Raw genomic sequence first — 20,880 nt, forward strand, 5'->3', positions numbered from 1 at the left:
ACATTTAGGCAGCATTTTAAGGTTTGCAATGTACTTAGGCTGTTTATTTGATCCTTGTAAGGTGGATGCTGTTATTTCCATTTAACAGACAAGGAAACTGAGGCTGAGAGAAGTTAAGTGAATTGTTCAGGGTCGCACTGATAAGTTCATTGGGTATTGACATCAAATGAGCTGTAAGGGAGACCTATGCGCATTTAAGGAGATGTGGAGGATGATAGGATAGGATAGGATAGGATAGGATAGGATAGAATGGGATGGGATGGGATGGGATGGGATATGACGTGATATGAGATATATATGTATATGTGCTATGGTATTACCACTAACTGGATACATGGGTACTAAAGGAACGACTGACAAAGTTGTGATTAATCAGGGACAAGCTGTGCAGAACATGAATTGTCAGAAAGTATGGAGTTGGGCGCTTGGGGTGTCTGCCTTATGGACATATACCTGGATGTGTTCCTCCAATGCTTTTTTCTAAGCCTTCCATCTCTGCCATGATCAAAGTTTGGATGAGATTGGGAAGGTCTTAGCCAAGAGACTGACTGGACTGGTGGTTATTTTTACAGGCCTGGTGGTGGGTGCCAGATAGTGGATGCCACCTTCACCAAGGGTGCAATGCCAGGACAATTCAGAAATCCAGGTAAGGCTGGAGGCTGTGACTTTATTTAGTGAGGACTTATAGTTAGGGTCTGAGAGGGAAGGTACCCAAGTACCTGCTCTGGAACAAGGCCATTTTCACTTTGAGAAGTTTACACTGAAGCAAGAAGAATGGAGATTAGACACCAGGAAGAGCTTCCTGTCAGTGATGCCCATCAGGCATTGTATTAGGGAATGAAGAGAGTTGTAGATTCACCTTCTCTGGTTGGATGGGTATGGTTGAGGGGAGAAATCTCCTCTAATAGGCCTTTCAAGTGGTTTGGTTGGTTCTCTGCCCCCTTTTGGACTGAGAGTAGGAAGTGAAATCAGACCATGTAGAAGATCTCTGAGGTTGGGAGTCCACTTCATGAGAGTAGCTGGGATCTTCCTTTTCTCCGCAGACATGGGCCAGGAGGACATCAGTGTGCTGAGCTCTGACTACCAACATTATGCCATTCTCCGCATTATGATGAACAAGGGAGGTGTTCAAAGAGTAATGATGCAGCTGTACTGTATGTATAATCTTGCTACTGGTCCCCTCCTTTTCAGTCTCCTTCCCTTCCCCATTCCCAGTTTCCATCCCCATTCCTATTCTTATCCCCCTCCTCACTTCAGTGCTCAAATTCATACCTTTTCCCATCCTCATCTCTAAGTCTAATTCTTCCTTGTATAACTAAGGGATGTTGGTACAACTAGTTTTATCTACTAACTTCTTCTTACTCATCTGCCTGCACTTCCCTGGCCACCTGCCTGTTTTCCCCAGAAGCCCGTCTGCTCCCCATCTGTGTCCTATTTCTCTTATCTACCTATGAACCCCTACTCTCCTAGCTATGTCTTCCCACTTACCTACCTGAGCCCCTCCACTGAACCATGTGTCCCACACTAATCCACTATATCCTTCCATTTAACTAATGAATCCCATTAACTTGCCTGTTTTCCCCTGCCTGTGTCCCCCCAGCATTCACCTGTATACCTCATTCACTTATTTGTGCACAATCTGTATTCTCCCTATTTACCTACTTCTACACCCCCATTCCCTTACCTGTTCTATTTACCCAGCTACATGTCCCTTTATTCACTCACCCGTGTCCCTCTACTCACTTATTTTTACTTCTCTATTCACTCCTTTCTTCTACAGGCCGCTCTCCAGAGCTCTTTGCTGAAGGTGTACAAAGGATGCAAATGTTAGCACCCAAATTAAACCTCAACCCCAGCCAGGGTGCCATCTTCCCTAAGTCAGGTAGGGTCCTCACTACCACCCCAGCCAGGGTTCCATCTTCCCTGAGTGAGGTAAGATCCTCACTACAATCCAGCCAGGGAATTATCTTCCCTATATCAGGTAGGATCCTCACTACCACCCCAGCCAGGGTGCCATCTTCCCTAAATCAGGCAGGGTCCTCACTACCACACCATTACCCTCACTAGTCCTACTTTCAATTCTGGAGACCATGCAGAGAGAAGGAAACAAGTGCAAGCTCAGTCCTCTAGTCCTATACGTTTCATCACCCACCATTGATAGGGGCTCTCAGGCAGTGAAATAAAATTAAATAATGACATTTAAAACTTGATGACCTGGGAGTCAGGTGATGGGGCTTCCACCTTTGCCACTTACTAGCTATGTGAGTGTAGGCAAATTCCTTCCACTCTCTGGGTCAGTCAGTCTTTCCACTGGATTTGGGTACCAACTGTTACGACCAAGGCAACTCCTACCCTACCATTCTCTTTTTCCTACAGATGAGTGTGACAAAGTCCTCACCAAGGTAAGCGGCTTCCATATATTTTACTGGGGCCACTGCTGGCTCTAGAGCTAGGATATAACATGGTCCTTGCAGGGGTGCCAGGGAAGAGAAATAACAGAAAAGCAGCCTGGCATGGTGGAAACCAGAAGGCCCTGGTTCAAATTCTGCCTCTGATGTGGATGTGACACTTTGTGACCCTTACCTCACTCGATCTCATTTTCCTCACTTGAAATATGAGGTAGTTGGCTTATCTGGCCTCTGAAGCCCCTTCTAGCTCTAAAGTAATGAGTAGCTAGGGAAAGTTGGAGTCAGAAGTTTGGGGACTCTCCTATCACCTGGATGATTTTAGGCAAGTCTTAGTTCCTTCTCTGGGCCCTAGCTTCCTCATTTGCAATAGAGAATTGGATAAAAAAGTCTGTCTATGGCTCCCTTCCAACTCTACCATTTTATGTCCTTTGGGACATATTCTCCAGTATATCCAAGATGATTGCTAGTTGGTTAGATTGCCTCTTGGTTGTCTTGGGAGGCCGAGAGCTGCCCTTGGAAGGGATAAGCCAACCGAGCTACAGTGTGAAGGGGTTGGGGAGCAGAACCTGGGTGGTAGAGCACCATGGGGGAGGGGAGGTGCCCAAATGGGTGGAGTTCAGAAGGAAAACTCAACAATACAATTGGCCCTCCTTTTTCAGTGACAGCTGACATGACCCCTGCTGGAGTTCAGGCTGAAGTCTCATCAGTCACTCACCTGCTTGTCCACCTTCTCCCCACCCCAGCATTGCCCAAGGCTGAGACTTTTTCTTCCTTTCCTCCAAGAATCTTCCTCACCACCCAAATACTAAATAAACAAATGCTGTGAAAGTTCTAGAGTACTTGAATTTATTGGGGGGTAGGGATGGAGGGGAGATATGTGAATAGAATTTGAAAAGGAGAGAGAGGACATGAGACCAATAAATGAATGACTCTATGGAATCATCTTAGCCCCCTACCCCCACATGCATGATCAAATTCTCTGACTGAGGTGGAGCAGAACAGAAGGGAAACCCATCCTGAACCCATATTCTGATGCTCTCTCTTCATCTGACAAAAGGGGACAAGACTTTTGCTTGGGAGACAACTGTGTCTCTGTGGTAACGGGGCAAAGAAATGGAGTTCTACTATATGGCTGGGGTAATATTCCCATCCTACAGATCCCTCCCCTGTCCCCCCCACAGGAGTTCTTCCTCCCACTCCCAACCTCTCTTAATTCTAGTGTCTTCCCAGAACCAGGAGAATATTGTACACAGTAACAGCAACATTGTGCGATGACCAACTTTGATAGACTTAGCTCTTCTCAGCAACACAGTGATCTAAGACAACTCCAAAAGACTCACGATAGGAAATGCTATCCACACCCACAAAAAGAACTATGGCGTCTGAATGTAGACCGAAGCAGACTATTTTCTCTCTCTCTTGTTTTGTTTTTTTCTTTCTCATGGTTTTTCCCTTTTATTCTGATTCTTTTTTCACTACATGACTAATGTGGAAATATGTTTAATATGACTGTACATGTATAGCCTACATTAAGTTGCTTGCCATCTTGAGGAGGAAGGAGGGGACGGGGAAACAGAGGGCAGGAGGGAGAAAAAAATTTGAAGCTCAAAATCTGATAAAACTGAACATTAAAAATTATTTTCACATGTAATTTGAAAAATAAAATACTATTAAGTGGAAATAAAATTCTTTAAAAAAATTCTAGTGACTTCCCTTTCACAATTATTTACTATTTATCCTGTATATAACTTGTTTATACGTATTTGTTCACATTACATTGTGAGCTTCTTGAGGTCAGGGACTGTCTTTTGCCTCTTTTTGTATCCCTAATGCTTAGCCTGGAACATAGTAGGTACTTAATACGTGTTTATTGACTGAATAACTGCTCCACCAACCACCACAGGCCATTAGGTGACATAAGGGACTGCTGGACTTAAAGTCAATATGACTGGAGTTCAAATTCTGCTGAAGACTCTGGGCAAGTCACTTAAACTTTCTCAGCCTCAGCTTCCACATCTATAAAATGGAGACAGTAACACCTATTTCACACTGTTGTGAAAAGCAAATGAGATGATATATATAAACCGCTTCGCAAACCTTAAAACGTATTAGATTCATACCAGCTTTTGTGATTATTTGTTAATAATGTATGCAGTATTCTGTGGTAGGTGCTGGGGAAAATCAAAAGTTGAGATTCAACTCAATTGAATCCACAAATATTTATTATCTACTGCATACTAAGTTCTGTGCTGAGTGATAAAAATAAAAAACAAAACAAAACATAAAGCAGTCCTTGCCTTTGGAGAATTCACATGGGGGAAGGGAAGGCAGTATAGGCATAGATATGTAAAAAAACACTATCTACAAAGTTTTTGGGGTCGGGGTGCTGAGCACTGTTTACTAGGTGAGGTGATCAGAAAACTTCTCAGGGGAATTTGAGCTGAGGCTTCAAAGGAGATATCAATCAACAAGCAGAGGTGAGGTGGAAAAGCATTGTGGGGTATAGCCAATTCAGTGTTAGGCAGGAGATAGAATGTTATATATAGGGGAATCATTTGGCTACAATGTAGAGTGAATGGGAGTGGGGGGAATGGTGTGACAATCTAAAAGGTAGGTTAGAGCCATATTGTGAAGAACTTTCAATGACAAACATAAGAGTTTTTGTTCTATCCTAACAGAGTGGGGAAACCTGCATCCTCAAGGCCACATGTGTTCCTTTAGGTCCTCAAGTGCATCCAAAGTTTGGATTCTGTGAAAGGGCTGCACTTGAGGACCTAGAGGAACACATGTGGCCTTGAGGACACAGGTTCCCCACCCCTGCTAGGCAATAGGAAATCACTGAAGCTTCTTGAGCAGCGAGTGACTCAGGGTTGTGCTGGGGCCAGCTCTTAACTGGCTAGGGAGAGTACATTGTTAAATTTTCAGTGTGAGCATTTATACCTCAGAAATTGGCAAATGCTACAAATTAGAGCCTGATTTACCTTTTTTGTTGCCTAGATTAAGAGAATGTTGGAGAAATGTTAAATGTAAAAATGTTTCTTGTGTACAAATCCCCCCGCCCCCCCCCCCCCCCCACCAACCGAGTTGGTTCTTAAACATTTACCAGCATATCTGTTCTTTAGGAATATCAACTTGGCAACTTTGCAGAAAAATAGACTGGAAAGGGGTGAGATTGGAAGGAAGCAAGGAGATCAGCTAGGGGTCTTTTGAAATAGCCCAGATGATGAAGGCGTGTGACATAGCTGTGATGAAGGCATGAAGCGGGGTGGTAAGCCATTTGAGCGAACGTTGTAGAGGTAGAATGACAAACACTCGGCCACGGGTTGGATAGAAGGGCTGAGGGAGAATCTAGACACTTGGATGACTTTGATGGCACGGTCACTGATACCACAGAGCTTGCAGTCTAGTAGGAGGCTATGACCAAACTCTGAAAACACAAGATTGTATTAGTGCATCAGAGAGTTACAAAACAAAATATTTTGTGAGGTGTGAGAGGAGAGGTCACTATTCACAGAGGGTTCAAAGAAGCCTTTGGGGAACAGGTGGGCACATTTGAATTGGACTTCAGTAAAAGTAGAGTGGAAAGGTGATCCTCAGACTCTGAGGACACAGAAACTAAAATGCACATTTGATGATCGGCTATTCCTGGGCTAAGAGAAATGATGAATACGATCAATACAGAGAGGCAGAAAAAGACTTAGGTGAGCAAAAGAAGCTAAGCAGAGCCTGGAAAGCAATATGCACAGTGACTATAAGAGTATAAACAGGATGAACAACTACCGCAAAATAACCAAAAGTGAATGGTAAGAACCTCCAAATAATGAGCTTGGCCCCAAGGAAGAAATGTGAGAGAGGGTGGGTGTCCACGAGTGTGGAATATTGCCTACGATGTCAGGTTTGGGGCTTCTTTTTATGTATAGATCTGCTTTGATGACTTCTTAAAATTCTTCCTCTTTTTTAAATAAAATTATTTGTTATAAGGGATGGCTTCTCAAGTGAGAAGAAGGGGAGAGACTAAAGGAGAAATCTAGATTATGCAAAAACAAAAGATATCAATAAAACTTTATTTAAAAATAAATGGTTGGGTGAGGCTAGACTTGGCCCAGGAAGCTGGATATAGCTGGTTTGGAGCTCAGAAAATCTAAGCGACTAGCCAGGATACATTAGGAACCTAAGGTTCTGACAGTGCCTATAATGGGAATTGACTGAGATCATTGACACTGTGAGTGAATATTTGCTAAGCCTTGGGTGCCTCATCTCCCCAGCATCCACATCCTCATTTCCAGGTCCAGCTTAGGCAAAGTCAAGAAAGGGGGCTGGATTGGCTGTAAAGACAAATTAGTCAGCCCTTCAGATGGTCAGTAGATCAAGAGGAGAAGACCAAGCCCTGATCATGTGAATGAACTGTACGTTTGGGGGTGGGGAATCGGGCCACAGTAGGCAGGTTAGAAATTCTTCCTTTCAGAAGACCTCTTTGAAAGACTTCAGAATTCCCATCAGTTGTGACTTCAGGGGATTGATGGTGAAACAGGCTTCCTACCCCTCTGAGAGAGGTGCTAGACCATAGGTGTGGAATCAGGCATTATCAGAAATGGACAATGTGTTCATTTGTTTTAACTGTATTTCCTTGTTACCAGGGAGTCTTGGGGAGGGAGGGGAAGGAGAAAAAGAGTCATTGGGAAAGGACAATGATGTAACTTTTTAAAGAAATCATCATTGAATATTTTTTAAAAAGTAATTCTTTCTGAATTGGAAATCAAGAGGATACCCATCAATTGGGGAATGGCTAAACAAATTGTGGTATGTGAATGTAATGGAATACTATTGTGCAATAAGAAGTGAGGAGCAGATGGACTTCATTACAACCTGGAAAGACATATAGGAACTGATGCTGAGTGAGGGGAGCAAAACCACAAGATCATTATACATGATTATAGACACATGGTATCTATAAGGACTAACTTTGATAGACTTTACCCCTGTCATCAATGAAAGATTCAAAGACAGCTCCAAAAGACTCATGATGGAAAAAGCTATGCACATGCAGAGAAAGAATTATGGAGTCTGAATGCAGATGGAGGCAAACTTTTTGCTCTCTTTTTTTTCCTTCTTTTTTGGTTTCATTTCTCCTTTCTCATGATTCATTACAATGGTTATAATATGTAAATAAGTTCAATGTGAAGGTAAATGTAGAACCTACATTGGATTACATGCCATCTTGAGGGGAGGGGGGAAGAGAGGGAGGGAGGGAAAATTTGGAACTCAAAAACTTGTGGAACTGAATGTTGTAAACCAAAAATAAAAAATAAATGTATTTTTAAAAAAAGAAAAAAAAGAATTAAAAAAAAAGTAATTTTTTCCTTCCCTGGCATTGGCACCCAGACCCACACTTATACACAGAGGCTATCCCAGTTATGACCTTAGGGCAGCAACAGCAGGTTCCTTAGGCTGTGCTGAGAGTATATGGAGTTTATCAGATCCTCTGTTGGCTTCACTGACAGAATCTCCAGGGCACAGGTGTTGTCAGGGCTCTTGAACTTGGAACAGGTGCCAGCCCTTCCCTCTAGGGCCCCTGATGGCCTACAACTGCCTTCCGGCGATAGGACAGGTGTAGTTCCCCCTGTGTCCACAAGATAGCAGCACTAGCTCAGAATATCAGACATTGGTGGCTCATGGAGCACATAGGGAAATGAAAGACAGAGGGAGGCTAGGCAACCGGACTTGTAGGGGTAACTTTCCAGTGGGAACTATGAGCAGATGCCAGCATCTTTAACCCAGGACTGTGCCCTGCCAGCTCCCAGGAGTGTGGGGACCCATTTGTTCATATTTGTTTTGTGGCACTCTGGAGAAAGGCATAGGAGACAATGTGGTGCTACTGTACTGGGCCAACTGGGGCTAGCTACCAACACAACTGTGGCCTGGCCTGGCTCACCCTCCTCTAGGAAGGCCCTGCAGGGCTCCTGGAACTCCCTGTCGGCAACAGTGCCCTGGGCAAACTGTTAAATGCTCCATGTCAAGCAAAGCTGTTGAATAGGGTTCTGTTGCAGGTAGCCAAGAATCCTTCTCAATAAATACCACCTCCCATTGAGGGTTAGGAATAATATTGACTACCAGCTGTGACCCTCCTGGGAGGGGAGTGTGCAGTGCCTTGAGAGAAAGGCGGTCCTTGTTAATGAATGAATTCATGTGTGAATCAATGAACATTAATTAAGTACTTAATATTTTTAAAGCACTGTGTCAAGCCGGAGATATAAATTGATGTGATCAAGACAGTTCTTGTGCTCAAGGTGCCCAAATCTGATAAGGGGAAATCACAAACATGGAGGAAGCTTCAGCTGCATGTCAGGCAGAAAGATCCCATGGTACTTAGGATACAGCAACAAAGCCAGTGGAGGCAAGAGATCTTCAGTAGCTTTAGCTGCTGAGGTGGGCAGTGGTCAGATCACATCTCCATGAGGGCTGCTGCTGTCTGTGATGGCTGGGGAGGCAGGGCACAGGGTGATAGAGGTGGTTTGACCCAACTAGCATGTGCCATCTCTGGTCTTCTCAGGATGCCATTAGACTGGCTTACTTCCCCCCTCTGCTGGGCAGAGGACATAGAGGCCCAGAGGAGGCAGGGTCAGCCACAGTCAGGTGCTAGGAAATATGAGGGACCACTTGCCCCCTCATCTCTGCAGGGGCTGCCCGCTAGATCAGGCTTGGCTGCCCGCCCTCCTATACCCCAAGAACCAGACGCAGAAACATCAGCTCTGGCTTCCACCAACCATGGCTGATGCCTGTAGGCTGTAGGTTAGATGAAGTCTTTCCTCTGAAACAGGTCTGATTGGCACCTGTTCTGGCCAACACTTTCGCAGTTTCAGCACTGAATTCCTTCAGGGCTTTCAATCAGATGCTATCTAATCCTGGTGATGAAATCTATGCCTCTCTTGTAGAGCTTTCTGGAATATTCTGAGCAATGAGCATAGTTTGATCCTGAATCACTTCACAATCAATAGAAAAGACTGAGGAAATAAATTAGTTCATCATTCTGTATGTCTCCTCACTAATAATAAAAATAACATTTATATAGTGCTTTGAGTTTTACGAAGTGTTTTACAAGTACTATTTAATTTGATCCTCACAAAACCTCTAGGGGTAGGTACTATCATTATCCCCATCTTACAGCTGAGGAAACTAAGGTTGAGGTTAAGTGACTTGTCCAGGGTCACACAGCTAGTGAATGTCTGAGGCAAGAATTGAGCTCAGGTCTTCCTCACTCCAAGTCCACTGCTCTATCCACCGAACTACCTAGTCATCTCTAGGGCCATTGATTCTCTCTCTGACTTCTTGCCTTCATATTTAAAAATTTCTTCTTAGTGACCTTTCAAATGGTTCCTCATATTTTATTTGGCCTGAGTATCTACATGACTTTGCAGCTGATCTGCCAACACCTGTGCCTTTCTGTTCTGGCTTGGGCCTGTTTCCACTTTAGGAGGGATGTTCCTTCCAGGCAGTAGCTTCTGGGTCATTGCTTGTCAGCAGGCTGGGTTTTTTCCACACACCTGGTATTTTTGCTCCTGGGCAGACATTTACACATTTAGCCTAAGCTTTCAACTAGAGCTGTTTAAATAGATTCCAGGCTTCCCGTGGGTCATTGTCTTTTAAAGTCTGCCTTTCAATGTTTCCCTAACTCATACCCCAGCTCCCTTTTGTAAGGCTGAACCGTCTGGAGATAAGTTTCTTGGCTTGTCTCTCTCCCAGCAGGGGATGAAGGGAGCCAGTTGTGCTCCCTGTTGCAGGCTGGTCATATCTGGTGCCAGGATCTGGTCTTTGGAGATCTTGGAGAGAATTGGGTCAGAAGGGTAATGAGCAAACAACCGTATTGTCAGGAGTTAAGCAGGAAAAAGGTAAGGAAACAGAGGCAGTGTAGGATGCAGAACTAGAAGTGACCCTAGAGTTCATCGTTGTCCTCGTATCTAAGGCAGATTTTGAACCCACATTTTCCCGATTCCAAGTCCAGTACTTTATCCACTACACCAGAAGGTAAGATCTCTGAGCCAGTTCCCCAAATCTGACAATCTCCCCCCGGAGAGGGAGGATTGTTACAGTCAGCGAAGTGAGAAATCAGGGGTGGTGGGTGATCACTGAAGAGACAGAGACACAGGAAAGTGACTCACTATAGAGTCCAGGTGGAACAAGAAATCTAGCATCACCATGACAAGTTGATGGTCTTGGGGAGGGAGAGGGGTCTGAATGACTAGAGACTTCGGTCAGGTAGAAGAGTAGGTTCAATGAATGTGGGAGGGAGGCGGGGAGGGGATTAATGACAAGTAAGGAAGGAATGGTAGTATTTAACAGTTAGAAAAAATCATAATGAAATTCATATGGAAGAGCTAAAAGTAAACAATTCTCGAGGGAAATAATAAAATAAGCAAGAATATTGCCTATATTACCTATACCAGATCTCAAACTCTAATGTAGAGCACTAATCGTCAAAACAATTGGGTACTGGTTAAAAAATAGGTTACTCAGTTCAACAGATTATGTCGAGAAGCAAACAAACATCATGTTCCATGTTCCTAAAGACCTCAGTTACTGGCATATGGACTCACTATTAGACAAAAACTGCCGGGAAAACTGAAAAGCTGTTTGGGAAAAAAAAAATTAGTTATAGACCAACATCTCACACCATATACCAAGATAAACTCTAAATGGATTCATGACTTAGGCATAAAGGATGGCGATTTAAGCAAAATGGAGGAGAAATGCTACCTTTCAGATCTATGGATAGGAGAATAGTTCATGCTAAACAGGCAATGAAGAATCATAGAAGACAAAATGACCAATCATAAATATATGCAATCAGAAAGTTTTTGCACAAACAAGTTTAATGCAGTTAAAATGAGAAGGGAAACAGATATCTGGAGGGAAAATCTTTACTGTAAGTTTCTCTGATAAAGGTCTTAGATCTAAGATATGTGAGAAACTGAAGTGATTCAAATTTATAAGATGAAGAACCATTCCCAAATAGCTAAATGCCCAAAGGTTATGAACAGGCAATTTTCAAAAGAAGAAATCATATGAAATAATGTTCCAAATCACTAATGGGGAAAGAGGATGAGAATGGGGAAGACTTTATTAATAAACCTACTATGTGCTAGGCACTGTGTTAAAAACACTTTACAAATATTATCTCCTTTTTAAAATCATTATGATCCTATTGATCTATAAATAAATAGGAAAATGCAAATTAAAGCAACTCAGGTTCTGCCTTCTATACATGAAATTGGCAAAGATGACAAAAGAGGAAAATGACAAATGTTGGGGATTCTGTGTGAAAACAGGCATACTTAGCTGTGTTAAAAGAGCTGTGAATTATTAAGTCTATCCATTCTGGAAAGCAATTTGGAACTTTGCTCTAGAAGTTACTAAATTGTGCATACAAATTCTTCGACCTAGCTATACCACTACTAGACCTGTACCCAAAAGAGATCAAAGAAGGAAAGGACCCATATGCACAAACATATTTGTAGGAGCTCTTTTCATAGTAGACAAAAACCTGGAAACTAAGGCAGTATTCACCTATTGGGAATGGTCAAACAAATTATGGTATATAAATGAAATGGAATATTGTTGTGCATAAGAAATGATAAAATGGACAGTTTCAAAGGAAACTAAGATGACTTCAGAGAGAAGTAGTGCAGAGAGATGCAGAGAGAAGTAATCCGAACTGGGAAAATAATTTATATAATAATAATATTATAAAGAAAAGCAAGATTAAAAGATAAAGCTTGAGGATGAAACATACCACCCAATTCCTGCCAAAGAAGTGACGGACTTAAAATGCAGAGAGAGACATATAGTTTTGGACATGGCCAACTGTGGGAATTAGGTTTGCTAGACTGTTTTTTGTGGTGGCAAAGAATTGGAAATTATGATGATACCTATTAGTTGGGGAATGACTGACTGAACAAGTTGTGGTACATGATTGTAATGGAATACTTGCTATAAGAAATGACAAGTAGGGTGATTTCAGAAAAACTTGGAAAGACTTACACGAACTGATGCAAAGTGAAGCGGGCCGAACCAGGAGAACACTGCATAAACATCAACAATGTATGATGTTCAACTGTGAATGACTTAGCTTTTCTCAGTAATACAATGCTCCAAAAAAAACTCCAAAGGACTCATGACAAAAAAAAAGGTATCCACATCCAGAGAAGGAACTGATAGAGTCTGAATGCAGATTGAAGTGGACTATTTTTCACTTTATTTTTTTTTTACTTTTTTGTTTGTGTCTTCTTTTACAACATGACTAATATGGAAATATGTTTTGCGTTATTGCATGTGTACAACATTTTAAACTACTTACTGGCCCAGGGAGGGGGGAGAGAAGAAGAGAATTTGGAACTCAAAATTTTAAAAAATGAATGTTAAAAATTATCTTTACATTTAATTGGAAAAAAATAAAATATTATTTTAAAAGAAGTTTGTCAGATTGTGATATTTGTTAAAAGGGTGGTTTTTTTTCATTGTTCATTTGGGGGAGGCGGCAAGAGGGAGAAATATTTGTAAAATGCTTTTAAAAATAAAGAAGGAACAGGCTTTAAAAAGCTTTTAAAAGATATGAAAGAAGATGGAGGTGGGGTACTGATTTATCCTCAGTTAGTTGATAAGCGTTTGTTAAGGGCTTACTTGGGCCAAACACCATACAGAGCGGTGGGGACATAATGACAAAAGTAAAAACAGACCCTTACCCTCAAGGAGCATACATTCGAATGAGCATCTGTAGCAAGTTGGGGTGCTCAAAGAAAAAACTTATGTAAAGCTCTTTGCAAACCTTCCAGTGCTATATGAAAGCAACCTATTATTACAGAAGGAGCTTACATTCGAACGGGCTCCCCCATAGGAAAGAAAGCTCCTAGAGAGCAGGGACCTTCTCTGCCCCCACTTTGTATAGTAATAGGTAGCACACATGTAGCCCTTGAAGATTTGCCAAGAGCTCTACTTATGTTATTTCACGTGAGCTTCCCCACTGCTCCATGAGGTAAGTGCTATCCTTACCCTCATTTGTAAAATGAGGAAACTGAGGCTGAACTGTTGAGCTACTCCCCAGCAGTGGCTGGCACATAGTTAGTGCTTAATACATGTTTGCTGATCGATTGCCTGATTGATTGGAAGACAACGTGTACGTATTAAAGTGTATACAAGATATCCACAGATTAGATGGAAGGTAATCTTTAGAAAGGGTGCTCTGGAGAGACAGAGCAGAAAAAGCTGCCCGCAGCAGGTGGCGTCTGAAATGGGTCTTGAGCAAAGCTAGGGATTCCAGGGTTGAAGGTAAGGAGGAAGAACACTCCAGGCTTGGAGGACGGCTGATGCCAGAGCACAAAGATCTCTCAGATTTGTCCTTCCTCTTTCCTTCCATGCTACTACTCAAGATCAGGGCAGGTTCTTATCATCTCTCCTTTGGGCTACTATAATAACCAGCTGACTAGCCTCTCTGCCTCCTGTGGATTATTATTTATCATTTATTAATATTGTTTGAACTCTACCAAACGACCTAATACATTTCCATCCAAAACTATTTCAAATTTTGGGGTTTGTTCTCATGAACAACACTCTTTTTTTTCTCTTTCTCTCCAAATCCATTGTACACATCGCCGCTCACCTTATCTTCATAGTGCCCCACTTTGATCATGTAACAGCCCTGCTCAAAATTCTGATTAGCTCCCCAGTGAGCACTGAATAACATACAAACTCTTTCATTTGGCATTCAAGGTCCTCCATAGTCTAGCTCCAATGTGTCCTTCTCAGTCATTTCATAATATTCTTTCCTGCCCTCTCCATTCCAGCTAAATGGATTACTTGTCCCTTATCCCCATCCTGTGATGACACTCCTCCCATGCCTAAGGTAGGCTACCTACCCCATTCCATTTCTACCTTTTAAAATTCTCCTCTTAAGTTTAACTCATCTAATACAGTTATACTACAGTATACAGTTATGCTATTCTCTCCATAAGGACTTCTTGGAGCACCCCAACTGAATGTGATCTCACCTTCAAATTTCTCATGGCACTTTATGTGGACCTATTCCTTATTTTTTTTGTTGTTCAGTCATTTCAGTTGTGTCTGACTTTTTATGACTCCATTTGGGGTTTTCTTGGCAAAGATACTGGAGTGGTTTGCCATTTCTTTCTCCAGCTCATTTTACAGATGAGGAAACTGAGTCAAACAATGTTAAGGGATTTACTCTACATTATACAACTAAGAGTGTATTTGAACTCAGGAAGATGAGTCTTCCTGACTCCAGGCCCAGCACTCTATCGACCTTACCCCCTAGCTGTCCTGTCCCTTGCATATATTACCTAATTTGTATTCTAGTTACCTGTGCATCTTCCCCCTGCTATACAATCTTAGGGGTGACAGGGACCTCAGAGAACATCTCATTTGACCTATTTTTGCTTTAAGAATCCTTTTTACAACCTCCTAACAACTGGTCAGCCAGTCTCTGCTTAAAGACTTCCAGCAAAAGGGAACCTACCACTTCTCAGGGCAGCCCTTTCCACTTTGGGACTGCTCTAATTTTTTAAATAATTTTTTTTTAAATTAACAAACATTTACTTTCTCTTCCTATCACCTTCCATCCCTACTGGAAAAAAAAGAAGGAAAAACCCAATATTAGTAACAAATATGTATAGTCAAACAAAACTCCCACATTTGTTGTTAAGTCATTTCAGTGATGTCATACTCTTTGTGACTCCATTTGAGTTTTTTTGGCAAAGATACTGGAGTGCTTTTCCATTTCCTTCTCCAACTCACTTTACAGATGAGGAAACTGAGGCAAACAAAAGGTTAAGTGACTTGCCCAAGGTCACACAGCTAAGAAGTATCTGAGGCTAGATTTGAACTCAGGAAGATGAGTCTTCCTGATTCCAGGTCCAACGCTTAATCCACTGTGCCACCTACCTATTCAAATTCTCATATTAGCTATGTCCAAATATGTATGTCTCATCACTTCTCTGTATACCGATGAGTAACACTCTTCATTATAGGTCCTTCAGATGATCATTGTGTTCATCAGAGTTTTCTTAAGTTTTTCAAAATCCTTCATGATTACAATGTTGTTCCTATTGTGTTGATTGTTTTCTTGGTTCTGCTCACTTCCCTCTATATTAGTTCACACAAAGTTCCCAGATTTCTCTGAAACTGTCTCTTTCATCATTTCTTATGGCACAATAATATTCTATTATATTCAGATACCATAATTTGTTCAGCCATTCTCCAGTTAGTGGCACCCCCTTAGCTTTCAGCTCTTTTGCCACCACATTAAAAACTGCTATAAATATTTTTGTACTATATAGGTCCTTTCCCCCTCCCTTTTTTAGTCAAATGGAAAAATTAGGGCTCTTTGCAATCACTGCCCAGTTCTGTCCTGAGGAGCCAAGCAAAGAGACCCTAACCAATCTCTTTTCCACCTGACACATGAAATAGTTGAAGACTGCCAGCACATTCTCTCTTAAGTTCTATCTTCTCTAGGCCCTGATAGGCCTAATAGGTTGTAAGTGGAAATTGGAGCTGATGCTACAATCCCTGGCCATCCAGCCTCATCCTCCAACCATTCTTCATATAGCATGATCTTATATCTTAACCCTTTGTATCGCCAGAGAAGGATGAGGTGCAGAAGAATGAGAAGATGGTGCTGACATCATTCAGGAAGTCATCTTGGAGGGACTGCAGATAATAGTGATGTTCACTTGGAAGGGTGGTATAAACAGAGGGCATGAACCTCTCTGCTCTGGACAAAGATAATAAGACATTTCCCTTAACTCCCATAATGAGATGCCCCCAAGATTTTATCCCACAATAGATATGGAGGTTTGTAGAGTTTCCTTGTGCCCTGACCTGGGAGCAACATTCCCTAGAGCATCAAAGACTCATTCATCTTTCAAGGAGACTCAACAGGGGAACCAATCCAACTGGTGCCAGGGCACCAGGTGTCCTGCTGGGTTCCTAGGTACACACAAAATCTTCTACTCTCTTGAAAAACCACTTAACCCACTCCCAAATGAGCATAGTATATCCTCTTGGTCCTTGGCAGGCCAAAGAACTTAGGCATTCATTCTCCATGTCCCTGGAGCTTTGTGACTGGCAAGGCAGGCTCCATAATATCTACCCCCACTGCACTAGAAGGTATCTAGAGCACCTCTGGACTTATGTTTAGCATTGTACTGATCAGAGTTCTAAAGTCTTTGAGAAATGTTTTTCCTTATAATATTGTTGTCATTTTATAAATAATTCTCCTAGTTTTGATCTCTTCTCTCAGCATCATTTCACTAAGGTCATCTCAGTTTCCTCTGAGGCTGTATCTCAGCCTGACAGCCTCATTCCTGTGCTGCAGTGATCTGAGATGGTGCTACTTACCTCTCTGTGAGTAGGGCTGAAATTTCAGCCTAAGGAAAATTGGGTCTTGGTAGGCCTAGCAAGCTATAAGTGGAGATAGATCATACTACAGAGAAACCCTGGTTGCCTTTGGTCCTGGTATGTTTGCTGCATTTACACACCGGGAGTCCCAACCCAGAATTGTCCCCCACTCTCCAGTAAGAAGATTGAATATAACAGTTTAGCCTAGTGAAAGTTAGGAAAGAAAAAGGTTAGAAACACAGGTTCACTCCTTTCCCTTTACCATCCCCCTGCTTTCCACAGTGCCCCGCACACAGTATGTGCTTAATAAGTATTTGTGGATTGACTGAGTGGAGTGCAGGGAATTTGAGAGCTAGAAGGGATCTAGAAGCAAGCAAAAGGGTCAGTCTCTGAGTAAAACCAGACTGCCCCATACTCTCCCTCTTATACAGTGCTATAGTGCTATGAGGGGACACAGAAAAGCATGCCCAGTTCTTTTATTTTATCATTTTTATTTAATATTTTAGTTTTCAACATTGATTTCCACAAGATTTTGAGTTACAAATTTTCTCCTCATTTCTACCCTCCCGCCATTCCAAGATGGCATATATTCTGATTGCCTTGTTCCCCAGTCAGCCCTCCTGTCTTTCACCCCACTCCACCCCCCCCATCCCCTTTCCCCTTACTTTCTTGTATGGCAGGATAGATTTCTATGCCCCTTTCCCTATATATCTTGTTTCCCAACTGTATGCAAAAAAACCAACTTTTTTTAAAGCATCTGCTTTTAAAACTTTGAGTTCCAAATTCTCTCCCCTCTTGCCTTCCCACCCACCCTCCCTAGGAAGGCAAGCAGTTCACATAGATCACACATGTATCATTATATAAAACACTTCCACAATGCTCCTGTTGTGAAAGGCTAACTATATTTCCTTCCATCCTATCCTGTCCCCCTTTATTCAATTTCTTTCCTTTACCCTGTCCCTTTTCAAAAGTGTTTGCTTTTGATTACCTCCTCCCCCTATCTGCCCTCCCTTCTATCATCTCCCCCCCTTTTTTTAATCCCCTTCCCTTTACTTTCTTGTGGAGTAAGATACCCAATTGAGTGTGTATGTTATTCCCTCCTCAAGTTGAATCCTATGAGAGTAAGATTCACTCATTCCCCCTCACCTGCCCCCTCTTCCCTTCCAACAGATCTGCTTTTTCTTGCCACTTTTATGTGAGATAATTTACCCCATTCTATCTCTTCCTTTCTCCTTCTCTCAATATATTCCTCTCTCACCCCTTAAATTCATTTCATTTTTTTAGATATCATCCCTTCATATTCAACTCATCCTGTGCCCTTTGTCTATATTCCCTTCAACTCCCCTAATACTGAGAAAGGTCTCATGAATTACACACATCATCTTTCCATGTAGGAATGTAAACAATAATGGTTCAACTTTAGTAAGTCTCTTATGAATTCTCTTTCTTGTTTACCTTTTCATGCTTCTCTTGATTCTTGTATTTGAAAGTCAAATTTTCTATTCAGCTCTGGTCTTTTCATTAAGAAAGCTTGAAAGTCCTCTATTTTATTGAAAATCCATATATTGCCTTGGAGCATGATACTCAGTTTTGCTGAGTAGGTGATTCTTGCTTTTAATCCTAGCTCCTTTGACCTCCAGAATATCATATTCCAAGCCCTTCGATCTCTTAATGTAGAAGCTGCTAGATCTTGTGTTATTCTGATTGTGTTTCCACAATATTCAAATTGTTTCTTTCTAGCTGCTTGCATTATTTTCTCCTTGACCTGGAAACTGGAATTTGGCAACAATATTCCTAGAAGTTTTCTTTTTGGGATCTTTTTCAAGATGCGATCAGTGGATTCTTTCAATTTCTATTTTACTTTCTGGTTCTAGAATATCAGGGCAATTTTCCTTGATAATTTCTTGAAAGATGATGTCTAGCCTCCTTTTTTGATCATGGCTTTCAGGTAGTCTAATAATTTTTAAATGATCTCTCCTGGATCTATTCTCCAGGTCAGTGGTTTTTCCAAGGAAATATTTCTCATTATCTTCCACTTTTTCATTCCTTTGGTTCTGTTTTGTAATATCTTGATTATCATAAAGTTATTAGCTTCCACTTGCGCCAATCTAATTTTTAAGGTGGTATTTTCTTCAGCGGTCTTTCGGACCTCCTTTTCCATTTGGCTAATTCTGCCTTTCAAGGCATTCTTCTCCTCATAGACTTTTTGGAGCTCTTTTGACATTTGGGTTAGTCTGTTCTTTAAGGTGTTATTTTCTTCAGTATTTTTTCGGTTCTCCTTTAGCAAGTTGTTGACTTGTTTTTCATGGTTTTCTTGCATCACTCTCATTTCTCATCCCAATTTTTCCTCTACTTCTCTTACTTGCTTTTCCAAATCCTTTTTGAGCTCTTCCATGACCTGATACCAATTCATATTTTTCTTGGAGGTTTCTGATGTACAACCTTTGACTTTGTTGACTTCTTCTGGCTGTATGTTTAGATCTTCTTTGTCACCGAAAAAGGAATCTAGAGTTTGAGTTGGAGTCTGAGTTTGAGTCTGAGTTCATTTTTGCTGCCTGTTCATGTTCCCAGACAACTACTTGACCCTTGAGCTTTTTGTGAAGGTATGACTGCTTGTAGAGTAGACAGCACTGTGTCCCAAGCTTCAGGGTCCAAGCACTGCTGTTTTCAGAGCTACTTCTACTCCACTGTCACCCCAGGCTCTGTCACCCCAAGGCCCTGTCACCGCAGCACTCCTCTTCCCTCAAGAACCACCAACCAGGACCGCAATACAGATCCAAGCTGGGCACAGCAAGAGAATCTGCCTTTGGGCCCACAAAGCGCTCCTTGCACTCCCACTCTGATCTGCTGCTAGATTCCTCCCACTGTGTGAGCCAGGGACTCAGGAAGCAGCTGATGCTGTAGCTCTGGAAGCAGCCTCAGGAGTTTCCTGCTGCTGCCATCTGCTTCACCACCTCCACCACCCCCAGGGCTGGTGATTGGACCTCTCTGAACCGGATTCCACAGTTTCCCCCTAACCTGCTCTTTGGTGTTTGTGGGTTGAGAAGTCTGGTAACTGCCACAGCTCACTGTTTCACGGCCCCAAGGCCTGTTCTGTCTGGTCTGTCCCTGTGTAGCCCACACCGACTGCGCTCCACCCTCAGCACCGTGTGATAGGATAGACCCTTCCCAGCGACCATCCAGGCTCTCCTGGGCTAGAGACCTGTTTCCCTCTGCTATTTTGTGGGTTCTGCAGCCCTAGAATTTGTTCAGAGCCATTTTTTACAGGTGTTTGAAGGGATTTGGGGGAGAGCTTAAGCAAGTCCCTGTTTTCCAGCCGCCATCTTGGCTCTGCCCCCAGCATGCCCAGTTCTACCATGTGGGATGGCACTGTCTGAAAGCAGGAAACTCCCATGTGAAAGATGCATGAGAAGGGGTACAGTATGGTACAGTGGGGAGAGTGCTGAATTTGGAGTCAGAAGACCTGCTTTCAAATCCCAGATCTGAAACTTCCTTGTGACTTTAGGGCAAGTCACTTAATGTTTGGGTCTCAATTTCTTCATCTGTCAAATGATCAATTTAGAACAGAGGGTAGCTAAAGTCCTTTCCCAGCAGCTAGGTGATATAGTGGTACCTGAAGTCAGGATGATATGAGTTCAAATCTGGCCTCAGACACTTACTAGCTGTGCAACCCTGGTCAAGTCACTTAACCCTATTTGCCTCAGTTTCCTTATCTGTAAAATGAGCTGGAGAAGGAAATGGCAAACCACTATTTTTGCTAAGAAAACTCCAAATGGAGTCACAAAGAGTTGGACATGATGGAACAACAAGGGCAGAGGATGCTTCCCTCAGTACCTGGTCCAGTGTATGGCACTTTGAAGTCACAAATGATTACCCAAATTAAGCATAAGACTCTGTGAGAATGGGGTACAGAATCCCAGGAAGGGGAGAAGAATGTGGCCAAGAGAAGCTAGGAGTCAGCTCTGCACGACTTTAGGAAAAGGATTTTGAAGAAAAGAAGGTAGCTCTTACTCATGCTTGAAATCCAGGTTTTGCATTTTTCAAATCGTGAAACCAGTTTTATCCTAGG

The 20,880-nt window shown here is 42.3% G+C and overlaps 1 protein-coding gene across 1 annotated transcript in view; it reads left to right on the top strand.

Moving 5' to 3' along the window:
* Window positions 1–20,880, top strand: part of LCNL1 (lipocalin like 1) — a 28,460-nt gene that overhangs the window by 6,215 nt on the left and 1,365 nt on the right. The window contains exons 3-6 of the mRNA XM_036749886.1: window positions 573–646; window positions 1,044–1,154; window positions 1,781–1,882; window positions 2,377–2,402. Of these exons, the coding sequence (XP_036605781.1) occupies window positions 573–646; window positions 1,044–1,154; window positions 1,781–1,882; window positions 2,377–2,402 (313 nt within the window). The remainder of the gene's footprint in view (window positions 1–572; window positions 647–1,043; window positions 1,155–1,780; window positions 1,883–2,376; window positions 2,403–20,880) is intronic.

Source organism: Trichosurus vulpecula, chromosome 3 (assembly GCF_011100635.1).
Source record: "Trichosurus vulpecula isolate mTriVul1 chromosome 3, mTriVul1.pri, whole genome shotgun sequence".
Lineage (NCBI taxonomy): Eukaryota > Metazoa > Chordata > Mammalia > Diprotodontia > Phalangeridae > Trichosurus > Trichosurus vulpecula.